This window comes from Rhinoraja longicauda, chromosome 19, assembly GCF_053455715.1.
Source record: "Rhinoraja longicauda isolate Sanriku21f chromosome 19, sRhiLon1.1, whole genome shotgun sequence".
NCBI classification, from domain to species: Eukaryota; Metazoa; Chordata; class Chondrichthyes; order Rajiformes; family Arhynchobatidae; genus Rhinoraja; species Rhinoraja longicauda.
In genome coordinates, this window is record NC_135971.1 from 4869932 (window position 1) to 4888008 (window position 18077).

The 18077-nt window shown below is 50.4% G+C and overlaps 1 protein-coding gene across 1 annotated transcript; it reads right to left on the reverse strand.

Moving 5' to 3' along the window:
* Window positions 1-2261: 2261 nt before the first annotated feature.
* LOC144602597 (E3 ubiquitin-protein ligase TRIM39-like) lies at window positions 2262-16531 on the reverse strand. Its single transcript, XM_078415726.1, has 5 exons — window positions 16424-16531; window positions 6433-6455; window positions 6233-6351; window positions 3397-3694; window positions 2262-2274 (listed from the first exon to the last, which is right to left on the reverse strand). The coding sequence occupies exons 1-5, from the start codon at window positions 16529-16531 to the stop codon at window positions 2262-2264; spliced, it is 561 nt and encodes a 186-aa protein (XP_078271852.1).
* Between the last annotated feature and the right edge of the window lie 1546 nt (window positions 16532-18077).

Below are 18077 nucleotides of genomic sequence, written 5' to 3' on the forward strand. Positions count from 1 at the left end.
TGCAGGGGGTCTGTGTGTGCAGGGGGTCTGTGTGTGTGGGGGGGTCTGTGTGTCTGCCTTTGTGGGGGGGGTCTGTGTGTATGTGGGGACGGCTGTGTATGTGTTGGGGGTCAGTTTGTGTGTGGGGGGGTCTGTGTGTGTAGGGGGGTCTGTCTCTGTGTGTGTGTGTCTGTCTGTGGGGGGTGTCTGTCTGTGGGGGGTGTCTGTCTGTGGGGGGGGGGTCTGTATGTGTGTCTATGTGTATATGAGGGGGTATGTGTGTGTGTGTATGTGTGATTGGGAGCGTTGTGTGTGTGTGTGGGGGGGGGTCCGTGTGTGTGGGGGGGTCTGTGTGTGTGTGTGTGTAGGGGGGGTCTGTGTGTGTGGGGGGGGGGGAGTTGCCCCCCCTGTGGGGGTCGGAGGGGAGTGGGGGGTTCCCCATGTGAGGGTGGGGGTCTCTCTGCGTGTCGCTGACCCTGCCTGTGTTACAGCTGCAGCCGGAGCTGATCTCACTGGAGCCGGAGCGCCTGGGGCAGGTCGACCCCCTCTCCCTGGAACAGAGGCATCGCGACAGGGTGCAGCGCCCGGTGAGTGTAGACCCCCCCCCGAAACCCTCTCCCCGTCCCCCTTCCCCCCGCCTCTCATGACCCCCCTGCCGTCCCCTCCGCAGGGCTACGACCCCACGGAGACGGACAAGTTTGAGCCCAGGCGGCGGATGAAGGGCCACAGCTCCAGCGGGAACCTGGAGCGCAGGAAGAAGCTGGTGGCCAGCGGGAAGCGGAGGGTGAGGGGGGGGGGGGGGAGGGTGAGGGGGGGGGGAAGGTGAGGGAGGGGGGGAGGAGGGAGGGGGAGGGAGGGAGTGGGTGGGATGAGTGGGGGGAGAGAGAGAGAGGGGATGGGGGAGGGGAGAGAGTGAGGGGTGGAGAGTGAGGGAGGGGGAGGGAGGGGGGCGGAGGGAGGGGGAGGGAGGAGGGAATGGGGAGAGGGAGAGGGGATGGGGGAGTGTGAGGGAGGGGGGGAGAGGGGGAGGGTGAGGGTGGGAGGGGAGAGGGTGGGGGGGAGATAGTGAGGGGGGGAAGGAGAGGGAGTGGGGAGGGGAGAGGGTGAGGGAGGGGGGATAGGGAGAGGGGATGGGGAGGGAGGGGGAGGGGAAGGAGGGTGGTAGAGGGAGAGAGGGGATGGGGAGGGATGGAGAGGAAGATGGGGAGATGGAGTGGGTTGGGGCAAAGCGGGAGTGGTGAGGGGTACGGAGTGGGTGAGGGGAAAGAGGGGGAGGGAGGATGAGTGAGGGGAAGCAGTGGTAGTCGGAGGGGGGTGTGGAGGGTGAGGGGGCGAGGAGGGAAAGGGGGGGAGGATGTGAGGGGAGAGGGGGTGAGCGGGGTTGAGCGAGTGGGGTATGTTGGTGACGGGGTGAGGGGAGGGCTGTCACCGTGTTCCCCTCCCCCGGGGGTCTGGGGTCTGGGGTTGCCGTCTAACGGGCCGCTCTGCCCACAGGACCGGGTGCGGAGGAGCGTGGAGCAGAAGGTGAAGGCGCAGAAGCAGCAGAAGATGGCGGCTCCCACCCCCTCCCTCCCTCCCTCAGCCCTCACCCGCTTCCACAAGTAACCCCGTCTGCAGCTCCCCTCCCCCCACCCCCTGCCCTGTACCCGGGACCCCCGGTCGCGGTCAGCTGCCCCACACCGGGGGCGGCGCAGCGGGTAGAGCTGCTGCCTCACAGCGCCAGAGACCCGGGTTCCATCCCGACCTCGGGTGCTGTCTGTACAGAGCTTGTACGTTCTCCCCGTGACCGCGTGGGGTTTCTCCGGTGCTCCGCCCCCCCCCCCACACACACACATACACCCCAGATACGTGAGGAATAATCGGCCCTCTGTAAATGTCCCCCCTATTAGGAGAGGATGAGAGTGTGGGATATCATAGAACGAGTGTGTGAACGGGTGATCGATGGGCGGCATGGACACGATGGGCCGAAGGGCCTGTTTCCATGCTGTATCTCCAAACCTAAACCAGGATCGGCACAGCGGCGCAGCGGGTAGTGTTGCTGCCTCACAGCGCCAAAGACCCAGGTTCAATCCTGACTACGGGAGCTGTCAGTACGGAGTATGTACCTGTGACCGAGTGGGTTTTCTCCGGGTGCTCCGGTTTCCACCCTGTAGGTTTGTAGGTTAATTTGTTTCGGTACAATTGCAAATTGTCCCTAGTGCGTAGGATAGAATTATTGTACAGGGTGATCGCTAATCGGCACGGACACGGTGGGCCGAAGGGCCTGTTTCTGTGCTGTGTCTCTACAACCAAATACTATAAACGAAACATAAAACGACACAAGGACATAAACTGTTGGAGTAACTCAGCGGCTCAGGCACCAACTCCGGAGAACATGGATAACTATGTTCTCCATAGATGCTGCCTGACCCGCTGAGATACTCCAGCACTCTGTGAAACGTCACCTCTCCATGTTCTCCACAGATGCTGTCTGACCCGCTGAGTTACTCCAGCACTCTGCAAAACATCACCTATCCATGTTCTCCACAGATGCTGCCTGACCCGCTGAGCTACTCCAGCACTCTGTGAAACGTCACCTACCCATGTTCTCCACAGATGCCGCCTGACCCGCTGAGTTACTCCAGCACTCTGTGTGTCTTTTTCCTTTTGTAAAACCAGTATCCACGGATCCTTGTGTCTGCTGTTTGAAGAGATCTCTGTACCGTGACGCGGAGACGCGGAGAGAACTCAAACATGGGTTATTTTTTAAAGACTTTATTAAACGTCAAGTTAAAGGTGAAGAGTTACAAACGTGAGCGGAGCCACAGCGGGTGATGTGCGCGCCAGCGGGTCGCAGACTGGAGCCTGCGATGTTGTAATGAGGTGTTGCGTTTTGTGACGTCGAACAAGGGCAGGACCCACACAGTGAACGGTAGTCCTCTGGGGAGTGTTGTAGAGCAGAGGGATCTAGGAGTTCAGGGGCATGGTTCCTTGAAGGTCGAGTCGCAGGTAGATAAGGCAGTCAAAAAGGCTTTTGGCACATTGGCCTTCATCAGTCAGAGTATTGAGGATGGAAGTTGGGAGGTCATGTTGCAGTTTGGGGATTAAATGGGAGCCGTTCAGCGCCGACCTGTTGTCCACCGGGTTTCTGCCCCGCAGCCCCTGAGCCCCGCTCCTGACGCCGGTCCCGGGACCCGACTCTTTTACACACCCGGAGCGGAACCGGAGCAGATTCTCAGCCACTGGTCTACATGCCAAGTCTCGAAGAAAGGATAAAGTTTCTCCGTGAATTTATTCCCAGTGGAGGTGTGGAGATGGGACTTGCTGTCCGCGTCGTAAAATGAAACTGTCCCGGACTCGTAACTGAGATAAACTCCCACCCTCCCGTGGGTGGGACGGGCGGGGAAATGGGATGGAGGGGAGGTATCTGCATCAAACTTGTCATCCTGCTGCCTGATGCTCCAGACTCCAGTCTCGGGGGTCAGTGTGATCTCTCCCTTCCTCCCCACAGACTCCTCGGCGACTCCCAGACTCCAGCCCCGACTCCCCGCCACCTCCACCTCCCAGTAATGTCTCCCCGATGTGAATCCCTCCGATCCCAGCACACAACACTTGGCTGTAAACCTCTTCCCGGTGTCAGGGAGACTCCTCCAGGTCCGGGTCCGTCTCACCCTCTTCCGATCCTCAGACAGCTCGAGCACCAGATGCGCTGTTTCCACATCCAGGGTGACGGAGACTGGGGGGAGAAGCAGAGAATCAGAGAGTCCCCGGGGGTCGGGGGGAGACTCGGGCAGCGCGGCCTCGGGCACAGGCGGCCGGACAACAGAGAGATTTCCCGGGGTTGCACCCCAGGTACGGCGGGTGGGCAGGAGAAACCTTTCCCAACGTGGCGGAGTTGCACTTGTGCAGAGGGGAGAGAAGAAGATGCGGACAGCGAGATGTGGAGACGCCTCTGGTTTGTTTTATGTGGGGGGTGGGAGAGGGGGTCGGGGGAAACATTATTTTCAATCTCCTACCTTGCCGGAGATGCGATTGTTTTCTGGATCGTATCTCTGGTCGCTCTGCGGCTTAACATCAGGGAGCTGGAGGTCTTGCCTGGGACTGACCTTGAGTCCCCGCGGGCGCGTGGGCTTATCATCTGAGCCTGCGATCCCTTGCCTTGGATCGACGCTCCAATGCAGCCTGCGGACTTTAACCTCAGAGCTCACAGTCTCGGGTTGAGACCGGTCGGGAGCTCCAAAAGCTACACGAGGTTCGACTGGTCCCGACCCGGGGTAGATCGCCGGCGCGGGGGAGCTGAGATCCCCCCCCCCCCATGAAGGAGCTTGATCGCCCCGACGAGGAAGGCTCGCCGCCGGCTACGGGAGTCAAGATCATCCCGTCAACGGAAGGTTCGAGCCCCCGACCGCTGGAGGACAAAGCAGGGAGGGAGAGGGTGAGGAATGTGGAGAGGTCACTGTGGTGGATGTTCATGTTAAAATGTATTTTGTGTGTCCTGTTGCCTTTTACTGTTATGACTGTATGGCACATGAAGTTCCTCGTATGTTGCAAAACATACTTGGCTAATAAAGTTTTATTGTGATTGTGATAAGGAGCCGTGTTAGGCGGGTAGGATGAAGCGGACTGGAGCGAGGAAAGGAGGGGACCGCGTGGGATTGGAGGTGTCGGAAGAGGAGTTACAGTTTACCAAGGTACAGCGAAAATATTTTGTTGAGTGCTAACCAGTCAGTCGAAAGACAATACATGATTACAATCAATACATTTGCAGATACATGATGTGGGAATAATGTTTAGTGCAATGTAAAGCCAGCAAGGTGCGATCAAGGATAGTCCGAGGATCACCAATGTGGAAGATAGTAGTTCAGCACTGCTCTCTGGTTGTGGTAGAATGATTCAGTTCCCTGATAACTGCTGGGAAGAAACTGTCCCTGAATCTGGAGGTGTGCGTTTTCACACTTCTGTTCCTCTTGCCTGATGGGAGAGGGGAGAAGAGGGAGTGGCCAGGGTGCGACTCGTCCTTGATTATGCTGCTGGCCTTGCCGAGGCAGCGGGAGGTATAAATGGAGTCAATGGCAGGAGTTTCGGGATTGCGGGAGAGCAGGGAGGAGAGTCTGGAACGGGAATGACGGACTGCGCTTCCTGCAAATTGGCATCTGGACCGCGCGCAACTCCACCAACATCCAACAGCAGGGACAAAACTCCTTGACCTGGAGGGAGACTCCGTGGGGATCTGTGGATCTGTTGCCACGGGGTTTCCGTTTCTGATTTCAAACCCCGTGTCTGGAGAGAGCCGGCCGAGCGGAGGAAACGGTGGGGAAAACATTGCAATGAATAACAATAGACACTGGACAATAGGTGCAGGAGTAGGCCATTCGGCCCTTCGAGTCTGCACCACCATTGAATGTGATCATGGCTGATCATTCTCAATCAGTACCCGGTTCCTGCCTTCTCCCCATACCCCCTGACTCCGATGTCCTTAAGAGCTCTATCTAGCTCTCTCTTCAATGCATTCAGAGAACTGGCCTCCACTGCCTTCTGAGGCAGAGAATTCCACAGATTTACAACTCTCTGACTGCAAACGTTTTCCCTCATCTCCGTTTTAAATGGCCTACCCCTTATTCTTAAACTGTGGCCCCTGGTTCTGGTCTCCCCCAACATTGGCAACATGTTTCCCCCCTCTAACGTGTCCAGCCCCTTAATAATCTTATATGTTTCGATAAGATCCCCTCTCATCCTTCTAAATTCCAGTGTAACAACGTTCAGCACATCATGCCCACTCTGCTCATTCACCCCCCCCCCCCCACCCCTACATCTCCATCGTTTCGAATGCATGTGATCCAATCTCTACTTGTACTCTATCTCCCCCCTGGCTGACCTACAGGGAATCAGGAGGGCTAGAAAGAGCAATGAAGGATCCTTGTCGAGTCGGATGGAAGAAAATTCCAAGGTACAGACATTAAACGCAAGCGATTAACAGTGAAGCGAGGGGGACCCCTGTTGGATAAAGGAGGTAATTGACGCCTGGAACGAGAGTAAGTTGAAGAGTCCCATGTCCAATATTAAATATGCCCTTTACATGCAATGAATCAGGGGCTCGTGGAATCAAGGGATATGGGGAGAAGGCAGGCACGGGTTATTGATTGTGGACGATCAGCCATGATCACAACGAATGGCGGTGCTGGCTTGAAGGGCCGAATGCCCTCGTCCTGCACCTATTTCCTATGTTTCTATGTTTCTAATACTTACAGGTCACGAACAATTATTTATGTTTTACCTCTTTTGACGGAATCAATCGTTTCTCTCAACACCGTGTTCAACAAAAATAGGTGATCGAACTTTCCAACGGCCAAGCTACGGTCTGCTACTGACAACAACTGGTCATCGTCACTTATCCTGCATGAATTACACACCCGGTTATAAGACCCGCATCAACGATTTCTGGGTTACTTTCCAAAACAGTGTAGAGAGTCTCACCTCCTCTTCTGACGAGTTTCCTCCTGAAATATAAAAAATCAGAAAGATCAATTAATTTACACTGAGCGTCCACATTGTGACAGCAGGGATTTCAGCCAAAATATTACAATTTCCCGACAGATCCCAGCTCTTAATGCTGGCGCGGCACCACATCAGTGCAGTATTATGTATTAATTACATGTAAAGTGTATATTTAATACGGGACTGATGGAGCGATTCAACCTCCTCTGGTTCCAGTCGTGAATTACCTCATTTGTCCAACAGGTGTTACTCTCTCTTCACTGTTACCATCTTACGTTTAATGTCTGTGTAACATGCCTTGGAATTTTCTTCTATCGTATTCGCCAAAGATCCTGCATTGCCCCTTCAAGCGTGCCCTGATTTGTCTTGCACCCTGTGGGTCAGCAAGAGGGGACCCATGTCGTCTACCAACCTTTGTCTCCACAGACATCATGTTGCCACTTGTGACCAGATGTTCATGTCAGACTAGGAGAGGACTTGGGTTGAACAACATGTAAAATATGACAGGCTCAATGTGATAAGTACAACTACACTTCCCGATAAAGATGCAGCCAGTCCTGCGATTGAATGGGGTGTGCTAATGTGAGTGAGGTAGTAATATGGCCCCAGAACATCCTAGCGAGGGAATGTGATCAACCGGAAATAGTTGTGCATTTGGGCACGAACGACGTCGGGAGGAAGAGGAAGTAGATACTGCAACATGAGTTTAGAGAGTTAGGAAGAAGACTGAGAAGTAGGACGTCGAAGTTGGTTGTCTCTGGACTGCTGCCTGTACTTCGTGCTGGTGAGGGCAGGAACAGAGAGATCGGGGATATGAATGTATGGCTGAGGGGCTGGTGCAGGGAGCAGTGATTTAGATTTCAAGACCACTGGGATCTCTTCTGGGGTAGGGGTGACCTGTACAAGAGGGACGGGTTGCCCCTTAACAGCAGGGGGACCAACATTCTGGCAGGCAGGTTTGCTAATGCTACACGTGTGGCTTTAAACTAAATAGTGGGGGGGGGAGGGGTTGGCAAATTTGGAATATGAAGATGGAGTTAAAGGGGAAGCGTATACAGGAGAAATTGCAAAGGACTCTCGAATAAATGGGAAGGGAAGTTCTAGAAGGGATAAGAGGGTAAGGTCAGGCCCAATTGTGACCGGTGTGAGAGGGGAGGTGAATAACGAAATTAAAGTGTTGTGTTTAAATGCGCGAAGTATAAAAAATAAAGTGGATGTGCTTGAGACTCAGTTAGACATTGGCAAGTATGATGTTGTGGAAATCACTGAGACATGGCTACAGGAGGACCAGGGCTGGGAACTGAATATTCAGGAGTACACAACATATAGAAAAGACAGACAGGGGGGCAGAGGGGTTGAGGTCGGTCTGTTGGTGAGGAATGATATTCACTCCCTTGCAATGGGGTGACATAGAATCAGGAGATGTAGAATCAGTATGGATAGAAATGAGGAATTGTAAGGGTAAAATGACCCTAATGGGAGTTATCTACAGGCCCCCAAACAGTAGCCTCGACATAGGGTGCAAGTTGAATCAGGAGCTAAAATTGGCATGTCGCAAATGTAATGCTACGGTGGTTATGGGAGATTTCAACATGCAGATCGACTGGGAAAATGAGGTTGGTAATGGACCCCAGGAAAGAGAGTTTTTTGGAGTGCCTCCGAGATGGATTCTTAGAACAGCTTGTACTGGAACCGACCAGGGAGAAGGCAATTCTGGATTTAGTGTTGTGTAATGAACTTGATCTGATAAGTGGACTTGAGGTAAAAGAGCCATTAGGAAGCAGTGATCACAATATGATAAGTTTTACTCTACAAATTGAGAGGGAGAAGGGAAAATCGGAAGTGTCAGTATTACAGTATAGCAAATGGGATTACAGAGGCATGAGGCAGGAGCTGGCCTGAATTGACTGGAAGGAGGCCCTGAAAGCAGGGAAGACGGTGGAACAGCAATGGCAGGTATTCCTGGGAATAATGCAGAAGTTGCAGGATCAATATATCCCAAAGAGGAGGAACGATTCTAAGGGGAGTAAGAGGCACCCGTGGCTGACAAGGGAAGTCAAGGACAGCATAAAAATTAAAGAGAAGAAGTATAACATAGCAAAGAAGATTGGGAAGCCAAAGGATCGGGACTCTTTTAAAGAGCAGCAGAAGATAACTAAAAAGGCAATACGGGGAGAAAAGATGAGGTACGAGGGCAAACTAGCCAATAATATAAAGAAGGATAGTAAAAGCTTTTTTAGGTATGTGAAGAGGAAAAAATAGTCAAGGCAAATGTGGGTCCCTTGAAGACAGAAGCAGGGGAACAAGGTAATGGCAGACGAGTTAAACCGGTACTTTGGACCTGTCTTCACTAAGGAAGATACAAACAATCTCCCAGATGTTCTAGTGACCAGAGATCCTAGGGTGACGGAGGAACTGAAGGAAATTCACATTAGGCAGGAAATGGTGTGGTGTAGACTGATGGGACTGATGGCTGAAAATTCCCCAGGGCCTTTTGGTCTGCATCCCAGGGTACTTAAGGAGGTGGCTCTAGAAATTGTGGACGCATTGAGAAGCGTTTGGAGCAGCGTCCGGGCGGTAGGTTTAAAAACCCAGCGCGGGGCTTTGTTCACCCAGAGGCCCAGGAGCGGTTGGAGGCGGTTGGAGCAGCGTCCGGGCGGTAGGTTTAAAAACCCAGCGCGGGGCTTTGTTCACCCAGAGGCCCAGGAGCGGTTGGAGGCGGTTGGAGCAGCATCCGGGCGGTAGGTTTAAAAACCCAGCGCGGGGCTTTGTTCACCCAGAGGCCCAGGAGCGGTTGGAGGCGGTTGGAGATAAAAACGTTCCCTCACACTTCAAAAGAAGTGTTCTGGAGGAAGCCGCTGATTGGTGGAAGCGGACTAGAGGAAGCAGCTGATTGGGCGTAACCCCAGGGTTGTAATTCTGCTTTTTGTGCGAACTTTTAGTTAAGGGTCCGGTGAGTTCAGGGTTCAGTGAGTTCAGGGTTCAGTGAGTTCAGGGTTCAGTGAGTTCAGGGTTCAGTGAGTTCAGGGTTCAGTGAGTTAAGGGTTCAGTGAGTTAAGGGTTCAGTGAGTTAAGGGTTCAGTGAGTTAAGGGTTCAGTGAGTTAAGGGTTCAGTGAATTAAGGGTTCAGTAAGTTAAGGGTTCAGTGCTTTTTAGTAAAGGTAGAGTTTAAAGGATTAAGAGGGATTTGATTTAATTTGGGGGTAAGACATGTCAGATGAGATCGGCCCCGTGGAATGCTCATCCTGCAACATGTGGGAGATCAGGGATATTGTCGGTGTCCCTGATGACTACGTGTGCAGGAAGTGTGTCCAGCTGCAGCTCCTGGCAAACCGCATTGAACGGTTGGAGCTGCGTTTGGACTCATTCTGGAGCATCCACGATGCTGAGAAGGTCGTGGATAGCACGTACAGTGAGTTGGCCACACCACAGGTAAAAGATAAGCGGACAGAAAGGAAACGGGTGGCCACTAGCCAGCGTAGCAGTAGGCAGGTAGTGCAGGAATCCCCTGCGGTCATCTCCCTCCTAAACAGATATGCCATTTTGGATACTGTTGGGGGAGATGCCTCATCAGGGGAAGGCAGCAGCAGCCAAGTTCATGGCACCATGGGTGGCTCTGCGGCAAAAGAGGGGTGGAAAAAGAGTGGAAGGGCTATAGTGATAGGGGATTCAATTGTAAGGGGAATAGATAGGCGTTCCTGCGGCCGCAAACGAGACTCCAGGATGGTATGTTGCCTCCCTGGTGCAAGGATCAGGGATATCTCTGAATGGCTGCAGGACATTCTGAAGGGGGAGGGTGAGCAGCCAGTTGTCGTGGTGCACGTCGGCACCAACGATTTAGGTAAAAAACGGGATGAGGTCCTACAAGGTGAATTTAGAGAGCTAGGAGATAAACTAAAAAGTAGGACCTCAAAGGTAATAATCTCTGGATTACTACCAGTGCCACGTGCTAGTCAGAGTAGGAATAGGAGGATATTTCAGATGAATACATGGCTTGAAAAATGGTGCAAGGGGGAGGGATTCAAATTTTTAGGACATTGGAACCAGTTCTGGGAGAGGTGGGACCAGTACAAACAGGACGGTCTGCACCTGAGCTGGAATGGAACCAATGTCCTAGGGGGAGTGTTTGCTAGTGCTGTCGGGGAGGATTTAAACTAATGTGGCAGGGGGATGGGACCAGGAGCAGAGAGACAGAGGGGTGTAAAATGAGGGTAGAAGCAACAGGTAGCAAGGTGAAAAGTAAAAGTGGTAGGCAGACAAATCCAGGGCAAAAATCAAAAAGGGCCACTTTTCAACATAATTGTATAAGCGGTAAGAGAGTTGTAAAAACAAGCCTGAAGGCTTTGTGTCTCAATGCAAGGAGTATACGTAATAAGGTGGATGAATTAAATGTGGAGATAGTTATTAATGATTATGATATAGTTGGGATAACGGAGAATTGGCTCCAGGGTGACCAAGGCTGGGAGCTCAACATCCAGGGATATTCTATATTCAGGCGGGATAGACAGAAAGGAAAAGGAGGTGGGGTAGCGTTACTGGTTAGAGAGGAGATTAAAGCAGTGGAAAGGAAGGACATTAGCTTGGAGGAAGTGGAATCGATATGGGTAGAGCTACGGAACACTAAGGGGCAGAAAACGCTAGTGGGAGTTGTGTACAGGCCACCTAACAGCAGTAGTGAGGTTGGGGATGGCATCAAGCAGGAAATTAGAAATACATGCACTAAAGGTGCAGCAGTTATAATGGGTGACTTCAATCTACATATAGATTGGGTGAACCAAACTGGCAGGGGTGCTGAGGAAGAGGATTTCTTGAAATGTTTGAGAGATGGTTTTCTAAACCAACATGTCGAGGAACCAACGAGAGAACAGGCCATTCTAGACTGAGTATTGAGTAATTAGGAAGGGTTAGTTAGCATTCTTGTTGTGCGAGGCCCCTTGGGCAAGAGTGATCATAATATGGCAGAGTTCTTCATTAGGATGGAGAGTGACAAAGTCGATACAGAAACAAGTGTTCTGAACTTAAAGAAAGGTAACTTTGAGGGTATGAGGCGTGAATTGTCCAAGATAGACTGGCGATTGATGCTGAAAGGGTTGACGGTGGACATGCAATGGAAGGCATTTAAAGGTCGCATGGATGAACTACAACAAGTGTTCATCCCAGTTTGGCAAAAGAACAAACCAGGAAAGGTAGTGCATCCATGGCTAACAAGGGAAATCAAGGATAGTATTAAAACAAAAGATGAAGCATACAGATTAGCCAGAAAAAGTAGCATACCAGAGGACTGGGAGAAATTCAGAGTCCAGCAGAGGAGGACAAAGGGCTTAATTAGGAAAGGGAAAATAGACTATGAGGGAAAACTGGCAATGAACATAAAAACAGACTGCAAAAGCTTTTATAGATATGTCAAGAGAAAAAGATTAGTTAAGGCAAATGTAGGTCCCTTGCAGTCGGAAACAGGTGAATTGATCATAGGGAACAAGGAGATGGCAGACCAATTGAACAAATACTTTGGTTCTGTCTTCACTAAGCAAGACATAAACCGTCTGCCGGAAATAGCGGGGGACCAGTGGTCTAATGAGATGGAGGAACTGAGGGAAATCCAGGTTAGTCGGGAAGTGGTGTTAGGTAAATTAAATGGATTAAAGGCAGATAAATCCCCAGGGCCAGATAGGCTGCATCCCAGAGTGCTTAAGGAAGTAGCCTCAGAAATAGTGGATGCATTAGTGATACTTTTTCAAAACTCTTTAGATTCTGGAGTAGTTCCTGAGGACTGGAGGGTAGCTAATGTAACCCCACTTTTTAAAAAGGGAGGGAGAGAGAAAACGGGGAATTATAGACCAGTTAGCCTAACATCGGTAGTGGGGAAAATGCTAGAGTCAGTTATTAAAGATGTGATAGCATCACATTTGGAAAGTGATGAAATCATCGGACAAATTCAGCATGGATTTACCAAAGGTAAATCATGTCTGACGAATCTTATAGAATGTTTCGAGGATGTAACTAGTAGAGTGGATAAGGGAGAACCAGTCCATGTGTTATATCTGGACTTTCAGAAGGCCTTCGACAAGGTCCCACATAGGAGATTGGTGTACAAACTTAAAGCACACGGTATTGAGGGTTCAGTTTTGAGGTGGGTAGAAAATTGGTTGGCGGACAGGAAGCAAAGAGTAGGAATAAACGGGTCCTTTTCGGAATGGCAGGCAGTGATTAGTGGGGTACCGCAAGGCTCAGTGCTGGGACCCCAGTTATTTACAGTGTATATTAATGATTTGGACGAGGGAATTGAATGCAACATCTCTAAGTTTGCGGATGACACGAAGCTGGGTGGCAGTGTTAGCTGCGAGGAGGATGCTAGAAGGCTGCAGAGTGACTTGGATAGATTAGACGAGTGGGCAAATGCATGGCAGATGCAATATAATGTGGATAAATGTGAGGTTATCCACTTTGGCGGCAAGAACAGGAAAGCAGAGTATTACCTGAATGGTGACCGATTGGGAGAAGGGGAGATGCAACGTGACCTGGGTGTCATGGTGCACCAGTCATTGAAAGCAAGCATGCAGGTGCAGCAGGCAGTGAAGAAAGCGAATGGTATGTTGGCATTCATAGCAAGAGGATTTGAGTTTAGGAGCAGGGAGGTTCTGCTGCAGTTGTACAGGGCCTTGGTGAGACCGCACCTGGAGTATTGTGTGCAGTTTTGGTCTCCTAACCTGAGGAAAGACGTTCTTGCCTTAGAGGGAGTACAGAGAAGGTTCACCAGATTAATCCCTGGGATGGCGGGACTTGCATATGAGGAAAGACTGGATAGACTGGGCTTGTACTCGCTGGAATTTAGAAGACTGAGGGGGGATCTTATAGAAACATATAAAATTCTTAAGGGGTTGGAGAGGCTAGATGCGGGAAGATTGTTCCCGAGGTTGGGGGAGTCCAGAACCAGGGGTCACAGCTTAAGGATAAGGGGGAAGTCTTTTAGGACCATGATGAGAAAACATTTCTTCACACAGAGAGTGGTGAGTCTGTGGAATTCTCTGCCACAGAAGGTAGTTGAGGCCAGTTCATTGGCTATATTTAAGAGGGAGTTAGATGTGGCCCTTTTTGCTAAAGGGATCAGGGGGTATGGAGAGAAGGCAGGTACAGGCTACTGAGCTGGATGATCAGCCATGATCATATTGAATGGCGGTGCAGGCTCGAAGGGCCGAATGGCCTACTCCTGCACCTATTTTCTATGTTTCTATGTTTCTATTTCCCAATGTTCTATAGATTCAGAATCAGTTCCTGTGGATTGGAGGGTAGCTAATGTTATCCCACTTTTTAAGAAAGGAGGGAGAGAGAAAACGGGAGGACGAAATTGCGGAGCATTTGGATAGCAGTAAGAGGGTCGTTCCGAGTCAGCATGGATTTACAAAGGGGAAATCATGCTTGACTAACCTTCTGGAATGTTTTGAGGATGTAACTAGGAAAAGTGACAGGGGAGAGTTGGAGGATGTGGTGTACCTCAACTTTCAGAAAGCCTTCGACAAGGTCCCACATAGGAGATTAGTGGGTAAAATTAGAGCACATGGTATTGGGGGTAGGGTACTGACATGGATGGAAAATTGGTTGACAGACAGAAAGCAAAGAGTGGGGATAAATGGGTCCCATTCAGAATGGCAGGCAGTGACTAGTGGGGTACCGCAAGGCTCGGTGCTGGGACCGCAGCTATTTTCAATATACATTAATGACTTGGATGAAGGGATTAAAAGTACCATTAGCAACTTTGCAGATGATACAAAGCTGGGTGGTAGTGTGAACTGTGCGGAAGATGCTATGAGGTTGCAGGGTGACTTGGACAGGCTGTGTGAGTGGGCGGATGCATGGCAGATGCAGTTTAATGTGGGTAAGTGTGCGGTTAAAATCGGAAGGCAGAGTATTATCTGAATGGTGTCAAGTTAGGAAAAGGGACGTACAACGAGATCTGGGTGTCCTAGTGCATCGGTCACTGAAAGGAAGCATGCAGGTACAGCAGGAAGTGAAGGAAGCCAATGGAATGTTGGCCTTCATAACAAGAGGAGATGAGTACAGAAGCAAAGAGGTCCTATTGCAGTTGTACAGGGTCCTAGTGAGACCGCACGTGGAGTACTGTGTGCAGTTTTGGTCTCCAAATTTGAGGAAGATTATTCTTGCTATTAAGGGCGTGCAGCGTAGGTTTACTAGGTTAATTCCCGGAATGGCGGCACTGTCATATGTTGCAAGACTGGAGTGACGAGGCTTGTATACACTGGAATTTAGAAGGATGAGAGGGGATCTTATCGAAACGTATAAGATTATTAAGGGGTTGGATACGCTAGAGGCAGGAAACATGATCCCAATGTTGAGGGACACCAGAACCAGGGGCCACAGTTTAAGAATAAGGGGTAGGCCATTGAGAACGGAGATGAGGAAAAACTTTTTCAGTCAGAGAGTTGTGAATCTGTGGAATTCTCTGCCTCAGAAGGGAGTGGAGGCCAATTCTTTAAATGCATTCAAGAGAGAGCTATATAGAGCTCTTAAGGATAGCGGAGTCAGGGGGTATGGGGAGAAGGCACGAACGGGGTACTGATTGAGAATGATCAGCCATGATCACATTGAATGGCGGTGCTGGCTCAATGGGCCGAATGGCCTACTCCTGCACCTATTGTCTATTGTCTAAACCATTTATTTGGAGACACAAGGTGCTGCATAGAGTGAAATCGTGATCAGGCCAGCCAGCATCTGAGGAGGGAAATGTACACATGACGTTTCTGGACAGGAGCCTCTTTAAATCTTCTTGAATAGATGTGGGAGGTGAAGGGAAGAAAGTGGGGCAATAAATGGCAAGCGATATGTGAAGCTGTGTGATGACGGACATATGACAGACTGATGGATATGCCTGCGGCTGATGGCGAAGGGGAGAAAACTTGCTACTGAATTGGAATCTGGCCAGGAAGATAAATGGGGAATGCAATGGAAGGGATGGGGTGGAAATCAACAGGAGAGAATGTGTTGGGTTCCCAGTAGGATGGGTTGGGGGATCTGCGGTTGGAGAAGGGGAACCAATGTGGTGACGGGGACTGGGGATGAAAAGAAATGCCTGTGGGGAACAGTTGAAGGAACAGGGACGTCTGAAGGGGATAAGGTTTACCTGTAACAGGAGAATTATATGTTACATGTTGGGTTGCCGTCTGCTCAAAATATGAGGTGTTCGTCTTCCCTACCGACTGGGCTGTTTCAATCAGCCCTGAATTATTGGGAAATTCTGCATTTATTTCAGACTGTTACCCACTATTTTGTGATTGTGGCCATGTGGAAGCTAACTTTGGGGAAACCATTTTGTGGCACCTTTGGAGGACATTTTGTGCTGGGAAGTTCGATACCTTAGCAGCTTGTTAGAAAGATCTGTACAAAAGCTTGTTTTGGTTATTGTATTGAAAACAGGCTTTTGCAAGGTAGTCCTTCACATTCATGGACACCTGCAGATAAGAAGTTGCTTCCCGAGGTTTAGAAGTTGTTTTTCTGGGTTTGTTGTTGAGTTCTGGACATTTCAATGTTCTGAACTAGATGTTATGGTACCTCCTTATCGCCTAACGGTACCTCTCTAATCATCTTAGCTATGTGACTCCCTTTACTCCCCTGTACTCCTGTTTGACTCCCTAACACAATTAAAGGAACTCTATTATGGGAACTCTACTATGTATCTGCTGAGACTGCTTTATGCTATGTAACCATGGAAAATTACTGCATCTGCTTTGTGCTGTTTTCAACTGTATAAATACTGACTAATCTGTATGTTCTTTGAGAGGACAGAAGCAGGTGCTTGAGCGAACAACAGTGAACTCAGGTCTCTGTGTCTCTCCCACCTTGGTGTTTCAGTAAAACGATTTAACTGAGTCTTGTGTTTTGCGTACTTATTTTAGAGATAAGTCGAATCGACTTTCACAGCCTTACATTGAATCAAATTGAATTTGTAACTCCTTACCTTCAGAAATATCAAACTGTCCGTTTGGTTCATCCGCTCCTGCAACTTTAAGAGTTTCTCTTGAATAGAGTTTATCTCCTCTTGAATCGCTCGTAGATTATTCTCCATTGGATTTAGAACGCTCTCCTCGTCTTCCCGGAGATCCTTGAGAAAGAGCCGCTCTTTCTCATTGAGAATTTGGCGCAGTTCAGCAAATACCGTTGTGATGTAGGTCAACAGGTTCTGTGACTGTTCCTGTCAAATGAAAGGTGAAGGTCAATATTATCGAGCCTGGAAACCAAGACAATAGCACAAGGTCAGAGAAGGGTAACTGGAAACCTTACCCGGACTCCAGAAATCTTCGCTTTCTGTTGCTGCTCCATGTTCCCCACCGCTGATTTATTTTTTGTGAGAATCTCCAGGGAAGTTTTAATCTGCACCTGGGATTGAGATTCAGATTCAGTCAGTGAAAGAATTAGACCAGACGGAACCAATGAACTGCAGACACGGAACTGCACATGAAAGTTTACAAAAAGACACAAACTGCTGGAGAACTCATCGGGTCGTGGAGCGTATCAGCAGAGAGCCGCGGGCTGTCTCACCTGGAAGGACTGCTGGAGTCCCTGCATGGACATGACGGGGAAGGTACAGGGACAGGTGTTTCATCTCCAGCGGTGGCTGGGGCAAGTACCTGGGGAAGGGCTGGTTTGGGTGGGAGGATGGGTGAACCGAACAGTCGCCGAGGGAGCGCGGTCCACAAAACGCAGAATTGAAAATTCATCAGCTGATCACATTCTGTTTTCTTTTACCTTGTAGCTTTCAACAGCTTCTTTAATCGGCATGAATCGATGTGTTCCCGCGCGTCTCGGCAGATCAGGCAGACCAGTTTCTTGTCGGTTTCACAAAACAGCTTCAGTTCTTCCTGATGTTCCTCGCAGTAAAGTTTACTTTCCTTCCCTCCCGTGTTCAGGCTCAGTGCTCGAGTTGTCTCAGCAATACTCGCCAAGGCCCGATTTACCCTAAGGCTGCGGTCTGCAATCTCCTCTCTACATTCCGGGCAGGAGTTTCTCTCCTCCCTGTCCCAACTCTGTGTGATACAGGAGCGGCAGAAGTTGTGCCCGCACTCCAGTATAACCGGATCGGTGAAGAAATCCAGGCAAATGGGACAAATCACGTCTTCAGTTAAACACTGGATCTGGTGTTTCGAGGCCATTTTAACTGCCAACCGTCCCTGGTTCAAAGTCCTTTCACCTTCAGGGCTGCGAACCCTTACAGAACCGCAGGTGTCCTCTACGCGCGCTGCAGTGGGGACACGGAGAGGGAGGGGGAAGGGGTACTATAGGGGGAAGGGGATGAGGGGGTGAAGGGGGAGTGCGAGAGAATCTGGAGGGTGATGATGAGATGGAAGGGGAGAGGGGCAGGGGGGAGGGAGGGGAAGGGGTTACATACAGGAGGGTGAGAGAGTGGTAGGGGGTGTGAAAGGAGTGGAGGGTGAGTGAGGGGAGAGGGAGAGGAGTCTGCAGGGTGTGAGGGGGTGAGGGGGATAGAGCGGATGTGAGGTGTCTGTTGGAGGGGTTGCGGTGTGAGACGGGACGAGGTTGAGGAAGCAGGAGGGAAGAGTTGGGTGAGCATGAGGGGTCAGAGGAGGGTGATAGAGGGGAAGTGAGTGGGGGTA